The 15879-nt window shown below is 38.4% G+C and overlaps 2 protein-coding genes across 2 annotated transcripts in view; one reads left to right on the forward strand and one right to left on the reverse strand.

Annotated features, from left to right (window-relative positions):
* LOC127986179 (60S ribosomal protein L17) overlaps positions 1–15879 on the reverse strand; it is a 232369-nt gene that overhangs the window by 185739 nt on the left and 30751 nt on the right. The gene's annotated exons all lie outside the window — the stretch shown is intronic.
* The window catches only part of LOC127986168 (transmembrane protein 132C-like), a 121591-nt gene that overhangs the window by 84075 nt on the left and 21637 nt on the right, over positions 1–15879 (forward strand). Inside the window, exon 4 of the mRNA XM_052588415.1 lies at positions 10292–10478. Coding sequence (XP_052444375.1) covers positions 10292–10478 — 187 coding nt within the window. The remainder of the gene's footprint in view (positions 1–10291; positions 10479–15879) is intronic.

Consider the following 15879-nt stretch of genomic DNA (forward strand, 5'->3'; position numbering starts at 1 on the left):
GAAAAAGGAACACACCCTCCAGCCCCATAAGCACGGGTGTTGTGTTCCATAACAATGCCTCTGGCCACTATTAGCATACCCGGAGAACAATTCATCAATTTGGGTTAAATAGTACAAGCCGTGCTGCTTCTACGTTCACATTCCTAATGAGCTTATGAATACAGTGTTGCAGTGTGGCTGTGCTGCAGAAATCTGCATATGTAAAAAGACACATCCTCAAATTACATTTGACTTTGCATGAGCACATTAATCAGAGAATGGAAAATAATCCTGCTCTGAATGTGAGAGGTTGTGCACGGGTCTGCATTTTCTTCCCCAACAGCTGATGATTCCGCGAAGGTCACACCTCATGAGACAAAGTGATGGTGGAAGGGTTTCGTATTGCATTTGGAATCTTCCCACTGTTTGGGAAGTGTTCAGAATGCAAGACAAATTGGCATGTAGGGAAATTTTATTTATTTATTTATTATCATTTTTTCCAAAATTAAAAATGTAAACGAAAATGAAGCAATTTAATTAGCATATTCTCATATTCTATGTACTGTAACAATCATAACCAATCAGCAGATATAACTATATAGTACTATACATTTTAACGCATTAGCATAGCGCATTTACTTTTTTTGTGTGATTAATGCGATTAGACATGCATCTTGACCTTTACGTAAAATCTATAATGAGATATTTTCCATTTGAGTAATTCAAGCATGAAGTACCACCTTCTGACAGGCAACATGCCAACCACATTTACAGAGAGCAAAGGAAGGTATTCAAACAGGACACGTTCTTGCATTCAAAAACAGCTGGACTTAGTGCAATTGAACGCAACAGAATGCAAGAGTCTCGTGTTTAATAAGTTTTAACTTGACACAGCCTCTTCAAAATGTGGCGCTCATACCGTGAGACACTACAACGCAGCAAGACGTGACAGAACAGCCAAAGACATTTTTTCTGATGCAGAGACACCATTGAAATAACACAGACAGAATGTGAGAACGTGTCCTGTTTGAACAACTGTATATTCAGTGTATTGCATAAACAATATTTATAATAAATTGAGTTTTTTTTCATCTGCTAATTTTTATATATGTGATTTTACATTACTGTTCAAATGTTTCAAAAATACAGACAATTAAAACAATAATAGTGTAACATAATTACAATTTGAATATATTTTAAAAGGTAATTTATTACCGTGTAATTTAAGCTAAATTCTCAGCGTCCATTACTCCAGTCTTTAGTGTCACATGATCCTTCAGAAATAATTTGAATATGCTAATTTTAATTGGTAACAATTTCTTATTGTGATCGTTGAAAACAGGTTTGTGTGTATATCGTAGATAATATATGTGTGTGTGTGCACACTGCAAACAGTGACCAGACCAGAGGTCCATAAACACCCAGTTTAAGTTATACAATCAATGTCTGTATATGGAGCAAAGGATCCTTGGGGTCTGGGTGTCTGTATGTGTGTGTAGCCCTTGTAATGACTTGTATCAGGGACAACCTGTTTGGGGAGAGTGCAATATGGCGTGTTTTGCCATTAGCTCTGGTTCTTTTAATTAGTCTGAGTATGTTATGCTTGAGAGCTTCCAATTATGGATTGACGTCTTGTTCTCGCTGCATATGAGGGATGGGAAGTTCATCAGTCAGAAAACAGAACTTAAATCATTTGGATTCATCCCACATTCTGAAGGAAGCGAATGATATCATGTTTCATGACTGGAAGGAGAGATGGAGCTTAATGGCAAAAAAAATAATAGGAAACATATGGCAAGGAAGTTAATCAAGTTAAATCAAACAAAGTGCTGCAGAGAAACGAAAGTGTCAGCGCGTGACTCTCACGAGTATGCCAACATTAGCATGCCTAGTGCATGTGTGCTTAGACCTTACAAGGATCCCATGCGATTGCATATTCGCATACTTAATTATATTGGTTTATGCAGAGCATGAATTAGTGGCAATAATGACTGTTCTGATCCATTACTGTAGCATAATGAAAATGATTCCTCATATGGCCATGTTTTCGGTTATTGTGTTTTCTGCAGTCCTACAGGCTACTATGCCCATGAGGCAGCAGATGTGTGCTGAATGGCTTCAGGTTTTGTATTCATCAATAAGGCTTTCGAGAAGGAAATGTACCTGCACTTAAACACTAGCAGACACCGTTCTCCAGAAGTTTTTTTTAAGGTAGTTCAGCCACCATTCATTAATCTTGGTTATTTTCAACATTGTTCCTTTGACTGTCTTGCTTGCCTTTTTACTGAGGTTTTTATTTATAAGCAGAACTCTCTTACCCAGCATTTGCCAATATACTATTATTTGAACTTAAAAGTTGAGCCTGGGACACATTGGATACTGCTTGGAGGGAAGGCTTTGTGAGCTACCCATCGACCTAGGTTTAGTTCAGGTAATTTGGTGTGAAGAACTGGCATCTTGGGGATCCATTTCACTCTGCGCTCCCCATTCCGCTTCACATCTACACCGGTGATAACATAGCTACTAAGTGAGTGGGAGAGTCTGATGATATCTAACTAATGGATTTAAATGATGTTCCCAGCTGGATGTCTCACCCAAGGGCAGCCATTTTTAGAGTTGGGGTACTCGAACTTGGACTCGGACTCGAGTCCGGACTCGAGTCCAATTTTGAATGAACTCGGACTTGTCACGCACTCGGGTGAATTTGTACTCGGACTTGACACGGACTTGAACATTTTGGACTCGGAAAATATTCAGAGTACAGTCGAGTCCGCGTCACGTGTAACAATAAAACCAGCATAAAATTGAAGTGATAAATTAATGAATGTCTCCCCTTCTGTCATTTTACTGCACCACACCGGCAGGCAGAAGTCTCATGCTTGCAGACGAAACACACGCACCACTCACTGGATATCAATGTGGATTAGTGATGGGAAGCTCGATTCTTTTCCGCGAACCGGTTCTTTCGGACGGTTTGATTCAATAAACCGGTTGAAAAAAAAAAACAGTTCACCGGATACATAATCCATTGCGATGTATTTGTTATTAAATGAACTAACGTTTCGTCAGATTGCCCTTCATTCAAGCCCTCGGTTTACCCGCACTCATTACATTAGCACAAAATCAGTTCAGAATCAATCACCAAAAGAATCAGTTCGGTTCAGACGCGCTGTGAGTCAGTCGGCTTCATGCTGAATCACGAATGCGCAGTATCATCAGCTCCTCGGTTCTCGAATCGGACGCGTCCGAAAGAAACGGTTTTCGGTTCAGTGTACTGATGATCTGAAAACTGATACAACCGGTTCTTGACTCGAGAACGAGAATCAATCAAAACCCGGGTAGGAAAATCTGACAGGGTAGGATAAAATGTCAGGACACCGGCACATGCTGCAGTTCAGTATCATCAGCTGCTCTACTCGTGTCCATGTTCTGTTTACTACAAACTCAGTTTGTGAATCTGTCATCATTAACTATAAATACAGTACAGATATTTCATAAACCATCCCTTATTCATATTAAACATGTCTTTAGAGTCTTAATTATTGTCTAACTTCCCTGAAAACCCCTTTGGCCCATACATAATCTACAATATACAGATTAGAAACATGTAGCCCCTATCTTAAAAAAAAAAAAAAACGTATATATATATATATATATATATATATATATATATATATTTTTTTTTTTTTTTTTTTTTTTTTTATTATTATTATTATTTTTTTTATATATATAGTTTTATCACACTTTCCGATGTTTAACAAAATACTTGAAAACTTACACGCATGCGCAGTATCATCAGTTCATCGGTTCTCAAATCGGACGCCTCCGAAAGAAACGGTTTTCGGTTCAGTGTACTGGTGATCCAAAAACCGATGCAACCGACTACCAGAGACATCAGCAGCAACCAACAGATGCTGCAAAGCTCAGCATTGCAGGATTTGCAAGACCAGACCTGACCAAACAAGCAATGCAACTTTATGATGCAAGTTCTCCAAGACAACAAGAAATTCATAATGTCATCATTAAGGATCTCCTCATTGGCTGCACTTTACCTCTGTCAAATGTGGGGGAGAGGCATTAAATAACTGAAATGTCATCTTTAACTGGAGGACAATATAGTGTGATACAATAATAAAATAGGTTAATTTGTATTTTCATGCACTTGTAATACAATAAAACCTTTGAAAACTTTTTTGATAGGAAACTAGTTCTGTTGACATAAAATAAAAATGTTCAACGGCAATGACTAGATGTAACAGTGGTATTTTTTTTTTATTACATTTTTATATTGCCATTGGTTTAATGGGTTGAAAGGTTAAAATATTAATAGAATGTAAAAATGTACAATACCAATTTCTAATCTTTTTTAATTTAATTACTTTCTGGACTCGGGCGGACTCGACTCGGACTCGGCCTTTAAGAACTCGGACTTGAGTCCAACTCGGCCCCTTTTGGACTCGGACTCGGACTTGGACTCGATGTTTGTGGACTTGGTCTTGACTCGTACTCGACAAAGGTGGACTTGGACCCAACTCTAGCCATTTTCCTCAGCTTCCATCCGGTCCGACCGCTTCATTCTTCTTAAACCTCTTGCGCTCCTGCGGAAGCAACAGCAAGCAAATCAACTTGCAGAGTGCGATGAATATTACATCACTGCCTCAAGGTTTATGAGATCGCGGGTCACAGACAGTCAAGGTGGGCTGTTTTTTGTGTCATTTTTCAGTGGTATTTTGCATTAGATGCTGGTCGTCCATAATTTCAACTACACAAGAAAAGTTTTTGATGGTTTATGGAGAGTTCATTGGTTGATATGTATTTAATTGTGCATGCTTATTTCTGTGTTGTTGTTTTTTTTACATTTACTGAAGATTATCTTCGCTGTCTAATGTTCCCTTAAAGTTCATCTTTAAAACATTAGTAATTAAAAAAAAACGTTTACGTAATCCTGAATATCCATTGTTTACTGTTGTGATTATTTTATTTTTTTTTTTAATTAACTTTTTTTTCTTTTTAATTAACTCATCATTAGCTGCACATATAAAAACATAATTTAAAAAAATCTGATATAACCAGACATGTCAAATTGAACGTGTTTATAAGCGACAACATGCCAAACTTTTACTTGAGTTTAAATTGTTTAACTTGAGCTGAATATCACACATTCACAGCCAATGCGTCGCCTGGTACGATTTCATGTCTGTGTGCGTCTTTTGCATTGACTTGTAATCTAATAATTACAGACTTGCACAAATAATTAAATTCACGCACCAAAAGTGAATTTAGTTATTCAAGCCAATCAGTGAAGAGCTTATTGACATCCATTTTGACAAGTCCAGTTATATCAGAAAACGGGAGAGTGACACGAAAAACAACCCATGAGTAATCTAGAACAGGGATCCTCAAATGGTGCGCACTCCATTAGTCGCTTTGTATCTTTTGTACGTTTTCAGGTTCATACCACAATTAGACATTTTATCAGTCTCCTCAGTGGTTGCTGACTTGAGATTTTCCTTAAGTTTTGTCGACGATGCACATTTAACTTACTAAAACGATATTCATGTTTAATTCTGTCTCTAGAAATGTACACACTTAAGTTCCCATCACGTCTACTTTTTTAGCCTTTTTGAGGTGAAAGAATAGTTTTTATGTGAATCCTCCTGATAACTTTTCTACAGAATAACACTAAAAAGTAAAGGTCTGTGAACTGTCTGCACTATGTGCTTGTCTGCTCGGCAGAATTTTCCATTGCTCTGATGTTTGTTGAGAATTGCTTTTATGGATTACAGCAGAAGTATATAAGTATGAAATCTTAAAAGTCCTAAAGACAATGCTATGCTACTTGTCATCTATTATTTACAAACCCATGTGCACACATTCCTTCACATCAATGCACCTATACAAAAACATTGAACTATGGGTCATTTTCTCTTTCTCTTCCAAGTGCTATTGATGAAGGCTGTTACTCTGAGCAGTTTTAGAAATATCCAGGCTGTGGTGAGCCGGTAGTCAACCACATGCAGTACTGCCAATTTCTGGGGTGAAATATAATTTAATATAATACCTAAATAAACTATGGGTTTCAAGAAAGTGCTGAAATACTGTTTTCTTATGGTATAATTAGTATTTAGATTCAAGAAAAAGCAATCAAAGCAGCAGTCATGTTCTTCACAAGGGACAATAAAGAAAATGTTCACTCTAAACATTCTGTCATTCATTTACAATCCATTGGTGTGAATGGTTTCTGATCTCCTTAGGCTTATGATCTTTTGAAAAACAGCCTTTTTTACTTAAAATAGTTGTGCACTTAAAAGATCCTTTCACGTAAGAGATTTGTTCACATAAAAGACCTGTTCACTTCAAAACATTTGTTCACTTAAAAAAAAAAAATCCGATATGCACTTCCCAGAAGCATCACGAGACTAAGATGATTGTAAGATGATTTATTAGTTATTTGATTTCTCTTAAAGATTTGGGCTGTTTCAAAGATGCACCACGATCCTAAATTGACCATTGGTGCCAGTGGTTCCTTGGATTACTTGCAATTTTATATAAAACTCTTGAATATCTTTAAGACTTGAATATCACTAAGCTTGTAATCCTTGGCAGCTTTTTTTTTTCTTTGGTTTATTGTAGTAGCCTGTTACTTTTATAAAAGCACCATTGCTTCCCTCAGCCTGCAAATACAGTCTCCATATTAACTTTCATCTGTATTCATTGCTGATTCTCTCCTTTCTCTCTCATCCTCACCTCCTTTATTCTGACCATCTGAATTCCGTATTTAGACCATAAACTTCTTTAGTGAGCGTGATGCAGGTCAGGGCCCCCATGCCAGCACTGTGATTGAGTTTCATGCTTAGCCTGTTGGGGGTCTTGTGTGCCCAGTGTTGCCTTTGAGAGGGAAACGAGTGGAAGAGGCGGCTGGCAAATCCTCCAGTAGGAGGGCGAGGGCTCGCCGTCAGCGTGGCTTTTTCACTCGGCATCTTCCGCAACCTGTGAAATGAAATTCCACCACAGCTTTACTCAAAGCTGACGCACCAACTGCCATTACTTCCCCGGCTTTGACTTTTATTTCCCGGAGCCGTGAGTTGCCAACCACAGCGGCTTTGTAGTCAAATTGATTCCATTCGTTTGATGTATCATTGTTGTCATTGCTAAGCAGATCACCACTGTGCATGAATATATCCACCCCAGAGTCTCCACAATGAAAGCCATTTCCATTTTCTGGCCTTTTTTCCTTTTCTCTCACGCCATTTTTGCACGGTTGTGTAAAATGAGGGATGCGCGCCATCTCTTTGAAGAGCCTCTGTTTTGGGAAATTCAGTCGAAGAACCTTTTTGAAAGATTGAAATTTCACCTACTCCACTTTAAATATTAATTCTCCATCTCCTGCAGTCAAGCCCTTTGTCGTCAGACCTATAAATTTTGGCAGGATTTCACTCCCTCTGACGATTATGTGTGATCTGTCAACCAGGATATATTTATAATCTATCTATCTCATCAAATTGCTTTCCTCTGGCTTTCTCTGCATTTTTCTACGTTCTGACATAACAATCCATTCATTGTAGTGATGAGCACTTGAGCACCTGTCGAGACTCTCAAAGACTTCACAGAGAAACTCTCGCTGACACGTTCCACTTCACATTCCTGTTTTCACAAAGTACTCTTTTTGTGGTTTGAAAATGAATATACAGTCTTCACTTTTTTCGCTCTCTGTGTCTGAAATGATTTTCATATTTACTGCCCTTATAACCTCTGTTGCATAGCATAAGATTGTGAAAGTGGGCTGTGAAGAGCAGAAGACTAATTTAATATAGGATATAACGGGTAGAATGTACACAGAATTCCACTGAAAGTTCATCAGTTTCCACTGGAACGCCCGTCATTCATTAAATTCCTCTTCCCTTATGTTTGTTTCTTGAACATTTTGGCTACATCTGCTCCCAGAATGCATGGTTTAACACGTTTAACCATTTTTAAATCCATTCTGCAGACAATCCAACAAAATCAGAGGCAAAATGCAGAGAGATTCCCAAATTCCATCTGCCAGTAAAGGGATTTTAATCAATCAGTATTAGCTTTTGATTTTGAGTCCGAAATGCTCAACTTTGGTGAAGAGATACTGGACTTCGCCCTCTACTGGACACGTCTTAACCCTACAGTTGAGCCATAACGGGGTGTTTAATTCTGTGCTGGTTTGGATTTCTTAGCTGTGAATGTGAATTCCGACAATTAGCCATTAATGTGTTTGAGCTAACAGGGCTCTTCAGAGCATTCAGTGAGGTTGTGGAAAGCCAGTGTTTACAAGGCGGATGCATTTATTTTTAAGTGCAACAAAGCTGTCAGCTGTTTCTCCCAGAATACCTCTCTAACACCAGAGCCTTTTAGCTGCCCATCTCCATTCACCAGCACCACATTAGCACAGCAAAATGGCACTTACTTTAAATAGGCTTTTTCGGCCCTTTTTGTGTGATCGTAAAAAGTGCTTAGCGAAATGTCTGTTGGTAAAGAAAATTCATGGCATTACAAGACCTTTTGTTCTTGCAGTAGTTACTGAAATGGCATTCCCTAGGGTAAGTCATACCTATGGATCCATACATCATAGGATATATCTAGTTGTTAAAGGAATAGTCCCCCCAAAAATGAAAATAGGAGTAATTTGTTCTTCCTCACTTCATGGAACACGAAAGCAGAAGTTTAGCAGGATGTTCACGCTGCTCTTTTCCATATTATATCAATAGTGACAATTTTTTTGCCTAACTGCATCTTTTGTGGTCTACAGAAAGAAGAAAGTCATACAGGTTTGGAGCAAATTGATTCCATTAAGGATTTTTAAACAAGCTTTTCCTTGCCTTGAATTCACTTTTCTGCTCCTTACAGATAATGTCTCTTTAAGGAATCTACAAATCAAATGAATTTACAGCATGTGCAATCTGGCAGAGACTGGCAGTGTGTGGTCGCTTTTATTATGTAAAGTCACAGATTAGAAAGTGTGAAAACTGATATGATCATCCCAGATTTGCTTATTAAAAATATCCTGCCATCTCTGTTTCCATGACATTGAAATCAGAGAATCCTGGGCTCTTTGGAATTAAAGTTATTAGAACTGCTGGTGATTAGAGGACACAGACAGGTGGAATATGTCTTGTTTTTTTCTTGAAGATTAATTTGAAGGAGAATGTATTTCTGGAATTATTTTGTTAACAGAAAATGGATGATAGTATCTCTCTGCTCCTGAGATACTCTTAGATTCTGCAGATGGAGTTGTAAAGACCAATCCAAAAATATGCCAACCATAAGAAATGACCTTAAATAACCTACAATTTTTTTATATATATATATATATATATACTTTTTTTAGGTTATTTAAGGTCATTTCTAGGCCTACTATGGAAGCACCATTAACCATTGCAAAGTGAAAACCATATTTTTTTCACTTCACAAATCTAATTTGTGTGATATTTCTAACCTTCAAACCGCAGGACAAAAAACTCATGGAAACATTTCCACATGGGGAAAACTGCAACCTTGTTAACCCTGAGCAAAGTGTTTGTTAGAACTTGTGTGATTTCAACCAAAGAACAAATTCTAATTATTTTTTCCAAACTGTTGAAATGACAGCATTTAGAATAATGCGGTGACCTTACTTTTGTCATGGAAGTGTGAGTTCTTTTAAGAGGGACCTTGTACCATACTGTTCTGATACTGAGGGGGAAAAGAACATAGTTTTCTTTTGTGTTCCAGGTGCAAATTCAATTGCAGTTCCATATTCCAGATTTGTACTTTGATATTAAGAATTTTTCATATGCAGTCTTGTTTTAACTAAGTACTGTGAGGCCAGAGCAGCCAGGCTGATCAAACCCAGGCCCGGGCAAATCAAATGGCTTTGGTTTTATTCATTGTTTTTCAGCTTTGTATGCATCGCAATCAGTGGAGACAATGTTATGCTCTGCTTTGGAAATCTTTTCTAAAAATTCTGTGGCGCTGGACCAAAAGTAAATTGCTTTTTTGCTGTCTTTTTTTTTTCTGGTTGCTGCTGGGATGTGTTTTTGTTGAACTGAAATAATGAGAGTAAACCGCCACACACTCACACCCACATACATCTCAGCCTACATTGTACACACACCAGGTGTACAAAACAAAAGGGTCAATAAATGGCCGCTTTACTGCCCCTTCATCTGTTGGCAGCACGCACTGGCCAGTAGCCACATAACCACAAAGAAACACAAGACACCCATGAGTTTTACATGCATATGCTTTTAGTTTGCATTCAAACATTTTAAATAATACTTTTACTTTCTCTTCTTCCTGTTAGGGTGGAGGCCGGTTTCCAGAAAGTTCTTCAGGTGGATCTGGAGGTCAACGGGTTGTTGGATCCTCTGGGAAGTCGCTCAGCGACATGGCAGATCGAGTACCCCATCTCCCGAACCCTTTCGGATGAGATCCAGACACTCATCCGTCTGGCACCACATGACCTCGGTGGAATCGTCCCATTGGCTATGGTGAGTTTAGTTCCTCCTCAACTCTTTCTCAACAAGTCCAAACATGCAATGCTGTTCTATTGTCCTCTTTATTTGTTACTGTTTGCATATAATATAAATTATGGCTGCTTTCAGGCATAATATTAGATGTATCACACAGGAAATGTTGATGTGTCATTTGAAGCAACAGTATGACTAACGCTAATTAGGTGTAATTTGGTTAATTAAGCGTACAGTTTGCTTTAAAATCGGCAACTGGGTCAGGACCAAAAGTAATTAATTAAGAATGAGAGGAGACTGCGAGGAGCCTCAAATAAATAAGGTAAACAGAAGATAATAAAGGTTGTTTTAATCAGCTGGTGCTATTCCGGAGTGGGGAAGCACAATGCTATTTAACAGTGGCAAAGTATGCACCAAGAGATATATATATACAAGATCTTGGGCATAGGCGGAGGGGGAACCAACTCCAGGGTAAGGCTAAAAGCAGCCAAATGTATTAACAGGGTGGCCACCACTAAGGAAAGCATGGTCACTCCTTTGGCCACCCCACTCAAAACTGCAGTTTTTGTCAATTTTTTTCTTGACGAGAAATGCATTTATTTAGATGTGGAACCGCCACATCTCTTTAGGCTATGACCGCATCAAACGGGACAATTTTCAGATGCGCACTTGAGCTTCACCAAATCAGCTTCAGTAGAACAAGTGTGAACTGCAGTCTGATGAGATATTGTTAGACTATTTGTCAGTAAAACACACTTCCCTGTCCCATCAGCCATTTTACTGTGCTCACAGTGCACACTCTTCAACAGTACACAGATATGTGGTGCACGCTCTATATCACTTCATCATAAATAACCCACACAAGAAACTTTGAGCATAGGCTACATACCTCGTTCTGTCATCAGCTAAGTCCTGAAATACCAAAAAAGGCAATTAAAACTGCAAACTACATGTACGCAGCACACAAGAACGTCTCTCAAATGCATGGACTAAAATATATCTTGCAGTTCGAGATTACCATATAAGGCACAAGATGATATGTATTTTTTATTTGTAATTTAATGCACAAATAAATGTGAGCACAGTGCACTTATACTAGAAAATAACTCATTTTATATTCATTTATGACTGTTGACTTCGGCCTTTTTCAAATTTGTATCACTACGCATGTCTCATCCAGGAGTATGCAGTGTTGGAGAGCAAGCATTTGGGAGTTTCTAGAAGCTGAATAAACAAAGCTATATTGAGCCCCTTTATTAAAATACCTGGAGGTGAGGAATAATACAAAAATTGTCATATTCACCCAGTATTACTTGATTTACAAATATCTAGAAGTAGAAAGTAATTGTACTCAGTTGTGTTTTAGGTATTATAATCAAACATATTTTTAAAGTGAAATAATGAAGATTTCTGTGCCCACCCAGACTGTTGCTGGCCCCTCCCTGGCCATGAAAAACATCCTGGCTCTGCCACTGTGTATTAAACATCATAAACACGTCTTTTTTTTTTGGCAAGAACCAGACATGGGTGTCATGTAGGGTAAATAAATTTCTTTTAATGGGACTTAATTTGTATTTAACAAGATAACAATTTAATAATAATGTCAGAAATGTATAATTAAATAATGATTCCTTTCCACGATTATTCAAACAGCGAATAAATTATATATAGAGAGTGACATTATCACTAACATGGATCTATCGCGAGTTGAAGCACTTTCAAGATTCAAGTTATTCTTATAGTTATTGTTTCGGCTGATTTTCTCAAAAAACAAAACTATTGTTATAATCACTGAAGCTGTATAAACTGTATAATGAATCTCTTACTTTGTACATGCATCAGCGCTTTGTTGTTTATGATGAGGGAATTCGCAAGAGTCTGGAATTCAGTCATCGAACGTGCACGCACGCATCAAAACTGATGAGTTTCAGCGAGGACTCATCTGAATGCTTCTGTTTTGCCATTGCATTCCCAAACTCAACAGAATTGTGTGTGATTAGTTAAAATGCGCAACACTGTAAAAATGCCTAAAATAAAACATGAAAAACATGAGAAGATCTTAATTTAATGCCGCATTCGACACTGTCTATTCATATTCCCTTTGTTAGCAACAGACGTAATAGATTATTTGTTTGTGCAGGGGCATTTTTTTGTCCAATTAAGTGGCATTTGTGCCCCAAGTCCCCATACCTTACACATGCTCCGCCTATGATCTTGGAACAGATTTACTAAACAGGGCAAATTAGCATTTGAGCGCAATTCCATAAAAGTATTATTTGGAGGGGAAAATTCTGCGAGTGATTCACTACTAATTACTGCCTACTTTAAGACATGCTTTTTTCCATAAATAATGGCACAAATATTAGTAATTTGACGAGTTCAAGTTGTGTGATTCATTTTAATACTCTCCTCTTATAAATTAAGTTTGCATAATCAATAAGGTTAGGTTCAAAAATAACTGTGTCCACGCCTTTTTTTTTAGCACTAATACTTCATTGCACGTATTTAGTAAATCCTGACAGTACTATTTTAACACCAAAAGATGGTTTAGTTAACTGTTATTAAATCTGTCCCTTTATGTAGGGGAGCACGGGGCACAAAGTAAAGTGGCGTTAGTTATAACACACGTGGTTTGAATAGTTCCACACATGCTAGCATAACAAAATTTACAGTATTTATTAGTTACCATATCAACATTATATAGAAAAAAATGTGCAGCAATTCTAAAATCTTTTGAAGACATCGCTGAACATTTATTTACTATAGTAAAATAAAAATTCTGCAAGTTCTGGCTGAAGTTAATTTTTCATCTCAGTTTTTATTATTCTTTTAAAATGAGACAAATATGCTATTATTTTAATCTCCAATCTGTTATTAATCAGTTCAGATCATTTTTTAATGCTTCGATAAAAAGCAGACGACACTAACCAGTTTTAAATTCCAGTTGCACTTTTTTTACATTTGTCTTGTATATTTTTTTTATTCAATCAGATAACATTTTATAATTTTATACAAATTATATTCTGAACTTAATTATATTGTTAAATTATATTGGTCAGGAACACAGACACACACAAGATAACATTCACAATACTCAACAAAACAGAACTGAACAGGCTTGATTTGAAGTACAAACACAAATAAGGATCATTAATAGAACTCAGGAGAACAGAATGACACAATCAGACATAAAGAGAAATTAAGGTCACACTGAGCACATGGCGAATGAAAACACATCAAGACAGTTTTATGGTGTGACACACCTCCTCCCGGAAGGCTCAACCTAGCACCATGGAGAACAAGGGAGGGATCGAGGGGGGCTTACGAGGAGGACAAAGGAGTGGATGTGGGATGGTAATAGGGGATGGCAAAGGTCTGGTGGGAAAACCATACAGGTGGAAGTTTGGACAATGAACAGAGTGCCGGGAGGAGGATGAAAAACGTGCTTCTGATCAGAATGTTATCCCATCAACGTGTCTTGGTCCAGAGGTAGTCGAGCATGCATTGTCATCGGATCTCAGTGTAAAGGCTGATTTATACTTCTGCGTCGGACCTACATCGTAGCCTTTAAGCCGTAGACTATGCGTCAGTTTTCATTTATACTTCTGTGTTGTTGTCCATGTCAACGTGCAGTACACATGCAAACCGCTAGTCTGCAGTGTCCATGGGCATGTTGCTGGTGTAACCTACAGACCATGACAAAAGCCGAAGAAGAAATGGCTCGTCGGAGAAGCATTATAGCCGTGATGACTGCAAATAAATATCAAATCATTGAATCATTATTTAAAACTACAAAAGGAGACAACAACAGAACAGGAGAAGATGGCATTCTTTCCATTTCCACAAGGACTTCCATGGCAGATCAACATTGTTTGTCGTGGACTACTATTGTATTATGATATAAAGTATCATAAATAATAACAAACTTGTTCTTTGCTTTGTTTTATTTTATATAAGAAGGTGGAACATTAAAATATATTAAAGTGCACATAAACACACACAAAACTCACTTGCAGTCCACATAGAATTGCAGAAGTATAAATCAGCTTTAATGTAAATGCAATCCAGCAATGGTGTCTGCATTCATATGTTGACAACATGCAAAACACCGCCCCCTCTCTCTCGAACTGTCAGAAGAACAGAGCGCTAGTGAGACTCGTACATTTATTTTGTTTTGTAAAATGTCCTATGACTGAAAATAGTTTTCAAAAGAAAACCCATCACTTCAGGTCAACTTTGCACCACAGATTTGTTTAAATATTGCGTGTGAAATAGAGATCCGATCAGTTATCCAGATAGGTAAGTCCGCTGATTTTGCCAAGTGTAAACGCATCATGTTCTGATTGACTGATGATCCGATCTGCTTGATTAGATCACGGTGATCGCATGTTAATGCCAAGTGTTAGGGTTGGGGGGGGGGGGGGGCATGTGATCCCAGAGAAAAATTTTTTTGAGTGCAGGTTTTATCTTTTAAATAAAATGGGAGGCTGAGGCAAGGAGAAAATGGTGTTTTATTAGAGGTGGGCTACACGTCTGCCTTTCACTGGCTTCTTTTCAATAGGGCGGTAGGATGAAGATGATTTCATTTTGATGTGAAAAGGTTTGTGCATTTTTTTTTTTGTAAGCACTCAAACCACTGAAATCTGAATGCTCCCTCTCGTTAGCTAAATCATTTCACCTTCCTCTCACAACCTTCACATGCAAAAAAAGAAGATTTGGTTCTCTTTTGCAGCCTGTCTTAATCGCGTTTTACAGTGCAGCGTTCTTTCACACACCCTATGGTGGCTTTTCCCTTTGTCCATAACGATGACATTGCCATCACCACACCTTGTTAAACTTAATCATGACTTCGTTAAGCCGGCAGCAGAGTCAGCGGGCAGCTTTAATCACCCCGAGCGCAGCCATCCGCTCCCCCTTCTCTCTAACTGTCTAATGTAGAGGAACTACGCAGATTGGTGTGACATACGATAACAAAGGCAAGAGACTCCAATCTGTCCCATCGGAGGCTTCTGCTCCATTAGAATGAGCTTTTTCCCCTCACACGGACACCGGCTAATTCCGGCCTGCCAACTGTGTCTTTGGCCTCATTAGAGAGGACAGCCACCGCGGCCCCGTTCCCCACTCAGTGGCCAAACAAGGACCTTCAGCCGTCGCGTTTGAGAGCTGTGCTGTCTCTGCCCATTACTGTAAACACAGTCAGTCTTACAGTAGCGACGAGGGCGGAGAATGATTTAATAATATTGTGAAAAGGAGCCCAGATGCCCTTACAGCCTGAGTTCGACACCCCCAGCTCGAGCCCATTTGGCCATCCCGGTGCATTTCGCACAACAATCACGGCCACAGACAGAGAGACAACAGCCACCAATCACTTGTGTTGTCTGGGCCTCTGATGGAGCGCATTTGTCTTGAACTCTCGGAATGC

This window comes from Carassius gibelio, chromosome B21 (assembly GCF_023724105.1).
Source record: "Carassius gibelio isolate Cgi1373 ecotype wild population from Czech Republic chromosome B21, carGib1.2-hapl.c, whole genome shotgun sequence".
Taxonomy (NCBI): Eukaryota; Metazoa; Chordata; class Actinopteri; order Cypriniformes; family Cyprinidae; genus Carassius; species Carassius gibelio.